The sequence below is a fragment of the Arvicola amphibius genome, chromosome 2 (genome assembly GCF_903992535.2).
Source record: "Arvicola amphibius chromosome 2, mArvAmp1.2, whole genome shotgun sequence".
Classification (NCBI taxonomy): domain Eukaryota; kingdom Metazoa; phylum Chordata; class Mammalia; order Rodentia; family Cricetidae; genus Arvicola; species Arvicola amphibius.
This window is the reverse complement of record NC_052048.2, coordinates 123,764,699-123,779,022: the sequence shown is the minus strand read 5'-3', so window position 1 is coordinate 123,779,022 and position 14,324 is coordinate 123,764,699. Positions and strand designations below refer to the sequence as shown.

At 48.1% G+C, this 14,324-nt stretch overlaps 1 protein-coding gene across 1 annotated transcript in view; it reads left to right on the top strand.

Annotated features, from left to right (window-relative positions):
- Positions 1–3,499: 3,499 nt before the first annotated feature.
- Crim1 (cysteine rich transmembrane BMP regulator 1) overlaps positions 3,500–14,324 on the top strand; it is a 175,616-nt gene continuing 164,791 nt past the window's right edge. Inside the window, exon 1 of the mRNA XM_038320549.1 lies at positions 3,500–3,845. Coding sequence (XP_038176477.1) covers positions 3,515–3,845 — 331 coding nt within the window. The 5' untranslated portion in view covers positions 3,500–3,514. The remainder of the gene's footprint in view (positions 3,846–14,324) is intronic.

Below are 14,324 nucleotides of genomic sequence, written 5' to 3'. Positions count from 1 at the left end.
CAACTTCTTTTGCTTTGGGACTGTCATTCCATTCCCCCCCCCCCCCCCGCCGCACTGCTCCAGGTTCTAAGACACTCTCCTTCCTGAACTGTGCCCTCCATGTGCTTAGCTTAGAGATGATTACTAAGAGAGATGGGTCAGACGAAATATCCAAGTGTCTTTTTTTGCGTGTAGTTCTTCTCCTTTCCAACTCAAGCCTGTTCTAAGTATGGGCTCCTCCAATGGGTTGACAATCTGAGTTTAGAGGTGCTTAGTCATTGTGTTATAACATGATCAACACTACATTCCAGAGAGGTACTTTGGAACGCTGTAGAACAGATAAGGGAATATTCTTAAGCGTTCTCGAGAAAGAGACATTAAACTATATTCCATATAAGCCCTGCTTCTTAATATTTTGAATATCTTTCAGGGCCCATGTCACCTTTCTCAGCCTACTTTCTAAGTTGGGACCCTATTAGTATCATGTTAAGCTGAACTAGCCTCTTTCTTTACCCTTAGTCTGGTTCCTAAGGATGACAGGATCTCTTCTATATTGGCATTGCTTCAGTTTCTGGACACCTTATACCTTTCAGGATCCCGGGAAAGAAATGTTTTGACTGAGCTCCAGTCTCAGATAATCTGGAAAAGCCTTGGAGGTTTCTCACTTGCCACTAGCTACTGTACTCAAGAAGCCCATTCACGCCTACGACTTAATTCTATGGCAAAGAACACACGCAGCTGGAATATTTTGTCAGTCCTTTCTACATCTGTCAATCTTCCTTACCATATTTCTATCTTCTAATTTTGTCTACCTATGAAGTCTGAAGCAGGATGAGTAGCGGCCTCCGTTTTGCTGCTTGTCTATGTTCAGATCTGTAGTGGTTCCCAGTTGGTAATATATTGCCCTAAAAGGGAAGAAACACAAATGCACAAACGAAGAGCGAAACTTTAGACGAAGGTTAGCACACCCCTTTCAAACTATAGAGTCTTTTCACTTCTGCCTCTTCTCTAGTTCCTGACCTTGGCTTTTCCCGAGTCTAGCAGTGTTATCTGCTATGTTTTAAATAATGTCTTTATTCTTGCATTTGAACAGAAGTACAGATAACCTCTGTAGGGGTGGAAGGGATGTTATAACAAGGTTCAATGACGGCAGTCTGTTGGCAAATCCCACTGTGAGGTGCTGGTGCCTCGTTGGGCAACAAGACACAAACATTTATTATGCCAATATTTGGATTTGCTAAAAGAAAACCTAGCAAGTTGTAAATGACCTCACCCTTTATTTTTTTTATAGGGCTACAGGATATGAAAACCTTTGGGGATGATTTAGTTTGACCATGTGAAATGTGCCACAAATGCCTGGATAATAGTCACTCCAAAAGCAGTTTAAACTCCCAAGAAAAGGGGGTGCTCTCTCCCCCTTCCTAGTATTGAAGTTTCCCTATACCCTCCTTCTTCAACAATCAGTATAATTAATGAAACATTTCCTCTCTTCAGCACAAACGTTTATAGTTTTCTGATGTCATTGGTTAGGGGGAATGTTCCACTGGTGACTTTGGCTTTTTTTTGTTGAGGACTACCATGGTTAAACCAAAATATTCTCCACAAGTACAAATCTGTTCCACAAACAGGATTCCAAAGGCATCTTTGTCTCTTTTTGCCTTGCACTGGAGCCATTATCTCTAGGTCCATTAGTCATGATGTTCCTGGTCTCTCTGGCAGCCACCTATCTGCAGTAAGCCCATGTCAAGAAGCCAAGACCCCTTCACACCTGCCACAGCACCAGACTGTTTTACATAACGATCCAAATCACTTTTTTTGTTAATATATTTTATTTATCCCTGTGGGGGGGGCACTAAGGAACCGACGAAAGGACTACTGGTTCTATCCTGATCAGTGACCACAACCATCACTGGGTGAATCTTCTGTGAAATCGATTGAAGATAAGCCCTCCACGCGTGCACAGTGCCTCTCTTCTGTTGTTTCTTGGCTCATTACAAAGAATATTTTTACCACGTACCTTCTTTATTAATATGCTCAAGATAAATCTTTGAAAGAAGGCAAGATGGGAGGTGGGAAAGGAAAGCCCACCTCTTTTGCTCAGGAGCTTGAAAAACAAAACGGCAGTGTCAGGTGGCATGTGAGGATGCATACGTTCTCCCAGTCTAGCGTCATGTCAAGACTTGTAAACCAGTACTGAGCCTTACTCCAGAGAAGGATTCAGCTCTGTTACTTTCCAGTCACCCCTCCCTTGATACAGCACCTCCGCACAGACATACAGAACGCGGATCGTTAAAATTCAACTCAAGCTACAGTCCTCCCCAACACTGTCCCGGCTCAGAATATTTGCCTAGCAATCAAACCCACCAGCAGTTTGGCTGGAGACATCTTGGGCTTCCCAAGACTCCATTACATAATATCTTTTACAAAGTCTATTCCCAGCTCGAGTGGAAGATGGATTCTCGTCCAGTTTGCGGAAATTCCACGCATTCGCTTCCCTTTCCTGGGGTTCGATCCGGCCAGTGCCCAACCTAGGCTGCTGCAATCGCTCGGGCTAGGGACCCCACCACTCTCTGGAACTCAAAATACTAACACTCCGAGGTGCAGTCGTCCCGCCCCCACGGCGCTCCCAGGCTAGCCCTCGTGGCCCGGTGCCGGCCGGGACTAACGTCGCTACGAGTGTCTCCTATTCCCGGCCGCAGCGCGCTCGCGGGGCCCGGGCCCGAGCCTGGATGACCGGCCGCAGGGGCCGGCTCGGTACGCCGGGCTGCGGAGGAAGGAGAGGGGGAGGAGGAGGAGGCGTGGAGGGAGGAAGGGCCCGGGCAGCCCCGGAGGGAGGCGAGGGGGAGGGGAGGGGGCCGGCCGGCCCGAGGGTGGGGGGGCAGCCAATGAGCAGCGCGCGGCGCGGGGAGGGCGGGGGGGGGGGGGGATGAGGTAGGATGGGGGAGGGCGCAGCCTGAGCGGCGGAGGCTCCAGCCATAAACAAGCGCCCGGAGGAGCGGCGCGGGAGAGAGGCGAGCCGGGCTCACGGAGCGGACGCCACGGACCTTCTGCTGTGCTACCGCGCCCACTCGGCGGCTCGGGAGGCGGGGACCGGCCGGGAGGCTGCGCTGCCGTCGTCTTGACCGGGCGTTCAGCAGCAGAGCGGAGGACCAGAGGAAGCCACCAGCCTTGCTCCAGAGCGGAGCGCAAGCCACCGCCGTCGCCGCCAGAAGTTTGGGTTGAACCGGAGCTGCCGCGAGGAAACTTTTTTCCTCTTTTCCCCCTCCCGCCCGGGAGGAGAAGGAGAAGGAGGAGGGGAAGCCACCCGCCACCGCTGCCGCTGGCGCCAACGCTCGTGGGCTCCGGGTCGGCGCGGCCCGCAGGGGCGGCGGGGGCCTCGCCCCGCGAGGGGAGGAGCGCCCCGGGGGCCCCTAGGGGGGCACGAGGACCGCGGGCTGCGGGTGCGGCGGCGGCGGCGCGTGTGCCCCGCGCAGGGGAGGGCGCCCGCCCCGCTCCCGGCCCGGCTGCGAGGAGGAGGAGGCGGCGGCGCAGGAGGATGTACTTGGTGGCGGGGGGCAGGGGGCTGGCCGGCTGCGGGCACCTCTCGGTCTCGCTGCTGGGGCTGCTGCTGCTGCTGACGCGCTCAGGCACCCGGGCGCTGGTCTGCCTGCCCTGTGACGAGTCCAAGTGCGAGGAGCCTCGGAACTGCCCGGGGAGCATCGTGCAGGGTGTCTGCGGCTGCTGCTACATGTGCGCCCGCCAGAGGAACGAGAGCTGCGGTGGAGCCTATGGGCTCCATGGAGCCTGCGACCGGGGGCTGCGCTGTGTCATCCGCCCCCCGCTCAATGGCGACTCCATCACCGAGTACGAAGTGGGCGTCTGCGAAGGTACGGCCGCCCTGCCGCGCGCCCCCTCCCACCTGGCCCGCGCAGAACAAAGTTTGCCTGATACTTTTCCCAGAGGAGAGAGGGTTGCCGGGGAGGAGGGACCGTCGCTGTCCCCGGGAGGTTGCCCTAAATGCCTGCCCAGCGGTGGGCGAGGTTGGGTTTCGTGGGTGAGCTCTTCTCAACCCCGCATAGACACGCACACGTGCAGTGATCTGGTCTTACACTGGGTGGCCCTTCCACGCCCCGGGCCGGGTGCAGCGTTCGGGGGACACTGCGGAGGCTGGCACACGCGAGCCCCTCGGGGAGTCCGCCCCTGCCGCCCTGCCCGCATAGCGCAGTGTGGCACCCAGGGTTGTACGCAGTCGGCGCAGCCGGCTTCCGATAGCGGAGTAGACCTGTGCTCCAGCTTACACTCCCTGTGTGACTCTTTTCTATTTTTTTCTTTGCGCTCTTCCTTCACCTCCTTCCTCCTTCGCGTAATAAATCAATTTCAGCTCCGGAATATGTCAGCCCAGGCGAAGTTACACATGGTGGTTACTCATTTATTTGCGTATTGGAAACGGTCAAAGGCTTACTCTTCTGGACGGCCAAAGGGGGTGGGGTGGGGGCTGCATCTGGATTGAAAAGTTAGGGCTCACTATAAGAGGTTTCCTTTCAAGATCCAGCATCCGCGTGTTTTCTGAGCTGGTGCTGATGTTTTTTTGTTTGTTTGACAGCAGAGTCTGCTCTGTTGGCTTTGCCGTGGTGCATTGTGTAACGCGGTGTGAAGATGTGCTGGGCGTTGATAGTGGAGCCTCCCTGGCTGGGGAGCGGTGGGCCTCCAAACTCCTGTGGCTCTACTTCTGCCTCAGGGTGCCTGGTGTGTTTGAGTTCTAAAGAGATGTAATCAGTTCTTTTATTTTGCTAATGGACCGGATTGTCTGGTACTAGTGGGTTCCTTTGCTTACTTAGAGCTCAGACGTGGGGGGTGTGGGGGGGCACGACGTTGTTTCTGGTATCCTCTGAGTGAGCAGGGGTCAGCAATCTTTCTGGGGTAGTGGCTAGGAAGAACAGCTGCCCGCTGCTTTCACCGTTGTCAGCCAGCCCCTGGGACACGGGTTTATCCTGAAGCGTGTGTGTGTGTGTGTGTGTGTGTGTGTGTGTCTGTGTGTCTGTGTGTGTGTGTGTGCGTGCGCGCGCGCGCGCGCTTCTTGTGCTGGGCTACTGAAAAGGAGGTGACAACCTTAGGGACAAAAGTGGGTGTATTAAAAGGCTTCGGTGCTGTCATAACTCTTTAAACACACGCAGTTATTTTTACCCATGGTTTTAAGGTATCGGACAGTTAGTGGAAAATCGGGGAGGCCTTTCTGATTTGGAAGCTAGTGGGCAGTAACGAGTGAAGGGCTGTGTTCCTTTTGGATAGTGCCCTCATTTTCCTGACACCCAGAAACGACCCTCCTGGTGTCCTTTTACAACGTGGCTTTGTTTCTCACCTCATGGAAAATGGTCATCAGACAGACTGATAGAATTTCATGTTTTGACTTTAGGCATTCTGAATGACTTGGACTAAAAGGTGCTAGGTGCTTCTCTGAACCCTGCCGCGTGGAGTGCATCACTTGACCCAGCCTCCTGCAGAAATGTAAAGGAGGAGGAGCCTGGTTAAATTCAGTGGAAGCTGTGGGGCAGTGAGAAGGACTTTGGAAGGCTCAGGAGAGTGTGACCCTTGTTTGTTTTTTCATGTGTTTCTGGTGGAGGAAATGCTTAGGGGAGCATTGACAGTAATCAAGTGTGTTGGCAGCAACACCCCATGTCACAGTATGGAATGATTTTGGCAGTTTGTTGGGGAGCCTGTCATTCCTCTGAAATGATCCATCCCGCACGCCTGCCTTACCCCTGGTAACACCAGGTACAATGAGTGTTGGCCTTGCAAATGCTTGGAAGGGTTTCTTGACATGATTGTATTTCAGTTAGTGTTCTCTGGAAACATTTTACTTAGCTGGCCTGTTTGTAGCTGAATGCTGTGGGTACATCCCCCCTCCCCGTCCCTCCTACCCTTTCTCCCTTTCCTTCTTGCCTCCTTCCCTTTTTCCTTCCTTTACTACAAGCAGCAGCAAAATAGAATCCTAAACCCATGAAACCAAGGTAAAAGAGACAGTGTTTTCTGGCATGATGCAATGGCTAGATTTAGAGAGGCCTTTTCAAACGTGGGTCTAAAATTTCAGAATTTTTCACATCAATATAAAATGTATGGAACACATAAGTTAACTGAAGAACTCTTTTCCTTGTTTTCAGAATTAGAGGAGTCTTTCCAAGTCACTAATTGTCTAGGAGGTGCTCCCACTCCCATTTTTATTTTTTTATTTTTTCTGTAACTTTGCATAAGTTTTCTCAATGGCCGGTGGTTCCCTCAGTTTCCATTTTTATTCAGAAATTCATGTGTTTTATCATAACTCACATGAATAGGAATGGCTATATTTTATTCATGTTCAAAGCCTCATGGACCGCATTTTTTGCACTAAAATGACCCCTACTGGTTGTATCTGTTAATGAAAAATCTTTCGAAAGCTTATTTAGTTGGCTAGCCTGACAAAATATATTTCATGCTATAAAAATATGACTAATCAACCTGCTTTCGAAGACATGGCTTAAGTATGAATTTTTATTACTGCTTGTCAGCTTGCAGAAATCTTTGTTATTCCACACTGAATTTGCTGGGGGCGGGGGAGAGTGATGTTTGTAAGCCCAGTTCACCAAGAATGTTTTGGGTCGGCGGCCAGAATGGGCAGTTTTACAGACGTGGCTCACCGTTTCAGGCTGTTATGGCACACTGACCCTTAAAAATACATGGCCAATCCTTACCATAAGAAGAACCCCCAAAGAAAAAGATTCATTTCTGAAAGAAGAGGAATCAAGACCTGTGAATCAAGAGACGTGTACCTTGGGGTTTCTTCTCTGCACTGAGACTGGTATTAAATAAATCCCGAATTAGTGACCATGCACATTTGAAAGCTGAATGAAAGAGAATGGAGTCAGGTACCCAAAGTTTTCTCCCAGTCTTAACTAGTGCCTTCTGGCGCATAGGAGGGAGCCATTCCTTTTCATTGGTGTTCCTGATACAGAATCCTAGCTGGACTGATCTTGGGAAGGCGTCTGTCTCCAGGGAAATCACCTACAATCTAAAGACACAAGTTGGGCTTCTAAACCTCTGGATGGGAGATCTCTGTAAGGGATCTTTAAGATCTCATGAAGTGAGATTATGCAGAGAGATCATTTTGATGGGACAGTGAGAAATTTGGAACTAAGGGAAGGAGGCCTTATACTTTATGCTTCACTGATGGTGGGGCAAGGCGAAGAAGCAGGACCAGCCCTTTGTCTTAGGGAGATGAAGAGGAGGCTGTTAGGTTGAGCTTGGCGTTGTGTGCACAGATTGCTTAGAAACGGAGTGGACACCACCGTAGAGCTTTGCCCTGAAGTTGGTGCCGCCTTAATCAGGTGTCCATGACTGCAGATGGGTACCACCGTTTTCTGACGCTTGCACGCTGTGGCCCCAGCCTACACAGAACTGGATGCTTCACTGTTTTCAAAACTAGTGCCAATTAATACCTCTATCATAACTCCGTTTTCCCAGTTATTTTAGCTTCCACTCTGCCACGCTCCACACTGAGGCAGGGAGAACGTAAGATTGTGCGGTGGGAACTTAAAGCAAAGAGCAAGGTTTTGTGTTCTTAACTGTTCTTGTGACGTTCCAGTTTCTTTACTTGTCCCCTGGGACAGTCAGTAGCCTCTGATGCCTGCGTGGAGAGCATGGGGGATGTGAGAGGGAGCCCCAGAGAGCAGTTGACCAGGACCAGGCAGACATACCAAAACATTTGGCTGGTCCTGAGGCACACGGACACTGCCCTTTTTACTCCCAGTGAGGATGGGAAGTTGAGAGTCTATGGATTTTTTACAAGTGAAGTCAAAGAGAGGCAGGTCAAAGTTAATGCTTCTATACTGAAGTTAGACTGGCCAAAGCCAAGGTTCCAGACTGTTGTTTGTGAGCAATGCATGGGTTTCATTTTCTACCTCAGAAGTCTTTAGGTAGCGTCTATGCTTTGATGTCATAGAGAAAGACAAGTAGAGGGCGTGCAAAATATGTATGGGAAGAGAAACCAACTCGAGTAAACAAGGAAGTAATTAATTCCTCCTCAGAGTAAATATTGACCAAACCCACAGGACCAACTCTTCACTGTACTACACAAATGACAGGACAGAAATGACCTTCATTTTGACTGCCAGGCTTATAGAAGTCTCCCTGTGGTTAAGGAGTCCGATCACATAAAACACTTGGCAAAGAACAAATGAGTTGCATACCGTAGAGCAGAAAGGCAAAACCAGCAGGAATGGAGATAATTTGCTGCTGGTAATACGTGGTTAACAGGAAACCAGGAGACCTTGCAAGCAGTATGTTGGGGGTCCAGTCGTAAGCAAAAGTCACGTTCATTTCTAAAACATCTTAGTGTGTTTGTGTGTGTGTGAGTGTGTGTCTGTGAGAGAGTTTGTGTGTGAGTGTGTGTGTGTATAGAGAGAGTATGTATACAGAGGGCCACAGTGTGTGCTTGTATGGATGTCAGAGGACATTTGGGAGTTGGTTCTCTCCTATTCCCCTGTGGGTGCTGGGGATTGAACTCAGGGTGTGAGGCTTGGTAGCAAGCGCCTTTACCAGCTGAGCCACCACCTGCCCCGGACAGCTTCATTCATGAAGAAAAGTGAACAACCACCAAACTCTGGATATTACGGCCATTTATAGGAGCTATTGGGAGATTTGGTAATGGTTTCTGTTCTCCATGATTCAGTTCCTATCCAGCAGTCATGGGGAGGCGTCTGGGAGATGCAGGGTGCAGGCACTATGAAGCTGGCAGATTCAGATAAGATGATGACCCCAGAAAGTGGGTGGACTAAAGACTAAGGGATGAGAAAAGGAGAAAAAAAACATTGAATTCATCTTAGCACAACTATATCATCCTTTGAAGAATGATCCAAAACACATTCCAGAGATTAATTGTGAAATTCCTGAAAAATGTGGGTGTGTTTAACTCAGGAAATGGTGCCAGAGATGACAACGAAGCCTTCAGCTGTAAACGAGGCGGGGTGGGAGGTGGTGAAATGCGTGGAAGGTAGACATGTTTGGCAAAGCCAGGCGCGTTGTTACGGTTGTTGCCCCATGTTCCAGATGGTACATTTCGTGTAAGGATTTCGGAGACATCTCAGTCTAGGCTGTTTAATTCTTAGAGGAAGGCGTGGTCGAGTAGCAAGTGGCATGGATTCCTGTCGTCTTCGAGGTCGAATTCTCCAAAGCATTGTTTTCAAAGACCAGTCTCACTTTGGCCCTGAAATCAATCACTTGTTCATCGATTTTTTTTTTCTTTTCCCCCTGCTGTTTACAAGGTTGTCTACAGAGGTAGAAGAAAGCCAGGGAGCCTAGGGATCATTCAGAGATAGGCTCCATTCTGTACCTCAGTTCTCAACCTGTGGGTCACAACCCCTCTGGATGTCTCATATCAGCTATCTGGCATATCAAATATTTACCTTATGATTCATAACAGCAAGATTACAGTTATAAAGTAGCAAGGAAAATAATTTTATGGTTGAGGGTCTGCACAACACGAGCTGTATTGAAGGGTCTAAGCATGAGGAGGGTTGTGAACCACTGCTGTGTGCTCCTTTAGTCAAGATAAGACAGACCTTCCCCCACCCAGAAAAGGTGGTTTGAGCCAGAAGTTCAATCAAGTAAAGATGGTGTTTGATTCTGTAGTCTCACTTGCTGGGCATATGGGGTTAGATTTATTACCATAAGAATCAGAGGTTCCGAAGTGGTAGCCTTCCTGGTCTCTTTCGAGCGTCTGCAGTAAGGTGCCAGGTGTTTCTCCTGCATTTTTCCTACTTCTCTAGCTGTGCTTCACGATGGTAGGTTTCCTTTTGTGGATTTTTTTCTTTGTTCTGTCTTACGCTAACCCTGCACCAGAATGTGGGCAGTGAAGTGGGTGGAGTCTCCCTCTTTACCTGCTCCCACTCTCCTGCCATTGGCCTGGTCAGATCTGAGACCTCTGTCCTAAATAGACCGTTCTCCATCGATGGACAGAGGCATGCCAAACTACACTTGTTTAAGGATGCCCTCAGAGTAAACACAGAACTCATAAGTGTCTGTTTGGGGCCCACATGGGTGAAAAAAGTATTTTTTTAAAGGATTCTATTTTTCTTTGTTAGTTTCAAAGCGAACACATTTCAAGTCCTTCTCTCCCCACTCCAGCTCCCATTTTATTCTGAAGACAAGAAATGCCCGTGCTTTAGTGGATGACTGTGAAGGTCAGGAACTTGGTAGCTTGTGTGGAATCCTCTTCTGAGCCTGTGTTTTCGGGGTTAATCATAGGGTTGTCCTAAGAACTCTCCTCAGTCCCCAGGAAACACCAGGGCGGAAAACAGCTGACATCCCGCAAGGCTTCCCCTCTCAGCTTATGCAAGTCTAACATGACCTGGGCTCATTTCCTCCCTCCACCTAACCTTCTGGTTCCTCAGTGCTTGCTGGGAGTAAGAGGGTGGGAGTTCTATAGCAGGTTCAAGTTCTTTCGCCTCCTGCCATTCCCCAGCAGCACCAATGCAGCCAGATAAACTTGAGGCCAGCTAGTTATGCCACCTCTAAACAATGACTGCAAAGTTTGTATATTTTGTGTAAATAGGAAATCTAAAATTCTTTGTGTTGCGTCGTTGGAATTGTATATTTAGCTCTTTTTTTTTTTCTTTCCCTGTGGGCTAGTATTTTATCTGGGGAAGTGGGGGGAGGGGTAAGCGCCCTCTAATCAGTAATGTACAGTATCTTTTATGTTATATTCTGAAAGATTTTGCAGATAGTTCCTCAGGTGTGGGGGGAGGGGCAGGTGTCACTGGTGGTTAGCATAGCCTTGAACTAAGGAGACAGCTTACCTTGGCAGAGCTCACCACCCTGCCACTTATCACCTCCCTAACTCTAGGCCCACCTGTTGCTGTGCTTGATACAAACCGCAGAGCCAGGAGTGTAAGCAGCCCATTCCTTTCTAGAATAACCACTTTACCCTCTTTCTGGGTCTGTCGTTTCCCTATTAAGTTAGGGAGCTCCAGCTAGCCAGAGAAACATCTGCCCACAAATTGTTTAATGGGCATCTGCTGTAGGTCTGGTTTCTGCATTATAGAATCCCGATACCCTTTTTTGTAAAAACTGGGCTTCTGGAGGTTTAACAGCCCACAGTCACCTGGGAGCTTATTAAAAATGCAGCTTTGGTGACTAGAGATTATAGCACATGTCGAGCATGTGCACGGCCCTGACCCCCACACCTACGCAAACAGCAGATCCTGATTCAGTAGGCCTGGGGTGGACCCTGGTGGTTGTCACTCTCCCCTGGGGACGGTAGGGTTAGTCCCTGGATTGTTCCTAGTACACGTTCAGCTTTTGTAGCGTGCAGTTGATGTATAAGGGTATCTGGAAACTGTCACCTGCTATGACAGTTGTATTTCAATCATAGTAAATAAGAGAGGGCCCTGATGCCGTAGAGGTCATGGTTTAATGATGGATAGGGAAGCCTGGGGCTGTTATTCAGTCGGGGCAGTCCTAGACAGGGAAACCTGAGCTAGAGATGTACTGAGCACACCAGAGCAGGTGAGAGGCCTCTAACTTGTCCTCTGACCACCAGGAACGGATGGTTCCGCTCCACCCAGGAGTGTCTTCTCTTTCTTTTAGCTCATTCTTGTCTACCACCACCACCAAAAATAGGTCTTGAGCCTAAGTACAGCCAATGTTTATATCTTGACTCAGTTTTTAACTGCGAGACCAACCTGACTAGTGTTCCATGGCTTTGGTTTCTCATGGAAACCTGGAGTGCCGTGAGCTTCCATCAGGTAATTGCAGAGAAGATTAGCGGTAACAAATGTGAATATAGACTGTAGGATATTGTGCAGATAGGAGTGTTCTAAGATTCTATGCTTACACTTAAGGACTAAATACTGCCCGTGGTATATTTTTTTTAAAAAAATAACTAATAGTAATTCTAATTTGCACCCTTTCTTATTTTCATCATTGTTGGCTTTCCCTGCGTGTAAATTCAGAAGTCACGTTTGTGGATATACTGACACCTCCACACATACTCTCTTTCTGTGGGAGGCTGAGGATGGTGATTCTGCTCTCAGATGTTTGTCCCAGAGAAAATGACTCTAGAGTCCAGAGAACAAGGTGTTTCTTGGCTTGGCCTAGGGTAACCCTAATTTCCAGACCCTGTGGAGTTTGGTGGAATGTGAACATTTGCTTCGCTCTGTGCTTTGAATTCTTACTTTGAAAGAAGTTTTCAAACTCATATCTTTCAAAAGGTAACAAGGTAGGAGGTGTTGTCTCAAGACCCAGGGCCAGGTCTCCCTCCATCTTGCATGTGGTGTCCTTTGAGGAGAGTGAGTACCTCAGGATTACCACAGATTAGCCTGCTGGGCCTATGGAGAGTATGTCACAAAGGAAGGGGCAGGCATTCCACGATTAAAATATCTGACACACAGTGTAGGTGTGGTCCCACAATATGGCAATTGTTAATGGTGTGTCCTTCTTGCCTAGAAATGAGTGCCATTTAGTAGATAAATAAATATTGGCTCAGAGTTCCCGCGATGAATACTTCCTATTGGCTGTTGTGGGGCAAGGAAAAAGAACCTGATGGAGATAAACTCCTCTGATCAGTAATTTAGAGTTGAGTCATGTGCACACCAAACTTTATAACATAGCAGAAACTGGAATTTTTTCCCCAGATACTCCGTGAGCACCCATTGAGATGTACTATGTCTTTTATCAGGAGTGTTGGTATTCAAGCATGTAACCTATAATCAAAATGAGAAGAAAAAAGAGCCTACAAAAGATCAGGGTTTTCTTTTATGTCAGTGCTAGTCACACCCAAGTATAACATTCTGATTAGAAACGTTCCGAAAACACTTGTCTTACGAGTATGGAAGAAAGGAAATGAAGGGGCTGGAGAGACGACACAGTGGTTAAGAACACTGGCTGCTCTTCCAAAGAGGACCTGGCTTTGATTCCCAGCACCCACATAGTGGCTTACAGCAGTCATGTAATTGCGGTTCCAGGATTCTCAGTGGGCACCAGGCATGCATTTATATGTACAGACAAAACACCCATAAATAAAGGAAATTAAGGGCTGGCTATATTTTAAGAGTGTCATTTGTTTTATTTCTAATTCCTGAGGATTTGACACTAACTTTTGGCTACCTTAAAAGTTAGTGAACTAAGCTTTTAGCAACCAGCTATCCCTAATGGGGTTTTGTTTGTTTGTTTCTGATTTTTTCTTTCCAGCTGTAAGCTGTAAATAGAGACTGCATCTGTCTTGTTTAGCATTTCAAAACAAAAATCATAAACAAACATCTCAGATTCAAGACAGAAAGGATTTTTTGGCAGGGCAAGATGAAACCTGAGCTGGCAGAGACCCACTTCCTGGAGGGAACTTACCCAACTTCACGTCCAAAGGCCTTAGAAAAAAGGGTTCCCAGTTGTGTTTAAACCAAAGGCATCTAGATGCTGAAGGATTGTGACACCTCTCTGGGATTCCAGAAGACCTGTCAGAAAGAGGGGAATCTGCCTGGAGGATGTTCCACCTGAACCAGACAGTAGCAAGAACTATATAGTCCCCCCTCCTCTTAGCCTCTTTGCTTGTCAAGAATAAGGGCCCAGGGCTCCATCCCCCAGAATGGGAGTTTATCATTCTGCATATCTAACATGAAGTTTATATCTCCTTCCACCTGCTCTTGGGAGATTGTTTGTTTGTTTGAAGGTATGAACCAAGTGAGGTATAAAGGTGTGGGTTTCAGACCATCCTGTCTGTGCCAATCAAAGTAGAAGGATCTCCACGTGACTTTAGTGGGGACGCTGTGTGCTATTTAAGAACCCAAGCTGGTATATTTTCAAGCAGGTTTTAGGAACATTCTTACCACTACCTATGACTTAAAATGAAAGGCCAAATAAACCGTCTTTTAATCACGGTGTGAATGTACCTGTTTATGTCCTGGCTTGTTTCAGAAAGGTTTTGAGGCTTTTCCCAGGGGTAGATATCACCAGATTCTTCTGTATGAGAGCAAGGTACTAAAGGAGAAAAGAAAATCATCACAGCTTGTGGATCCTTCTTCATCACTCAAACAGCTCCGTGACGTAAAACCCTGTAACTGTATGCAGTGCATCGGTCTGTCTTCACTTGTCACAAGGAAATTAGGCAGTTCCCTGTCCGAAAAGAGGGGGATGAAATCAGATAGGTTCCCAAGGCTGTCCTTTGGTCATAAGATCTGAGCTTTTATGACCCAGAAGTGCTGGCTAGGGATCAGGTATTAGCTCATGTTTACAGAGGGAAGGAAGAGTAGAGGCCATCCACCTGATGCCCAGCCAGGTGCTGGAAACTGGAGGCTCAGCAGGAAAACTCCAAGAAGTCTGCTCTGGCTGTATTTATTGGGGCA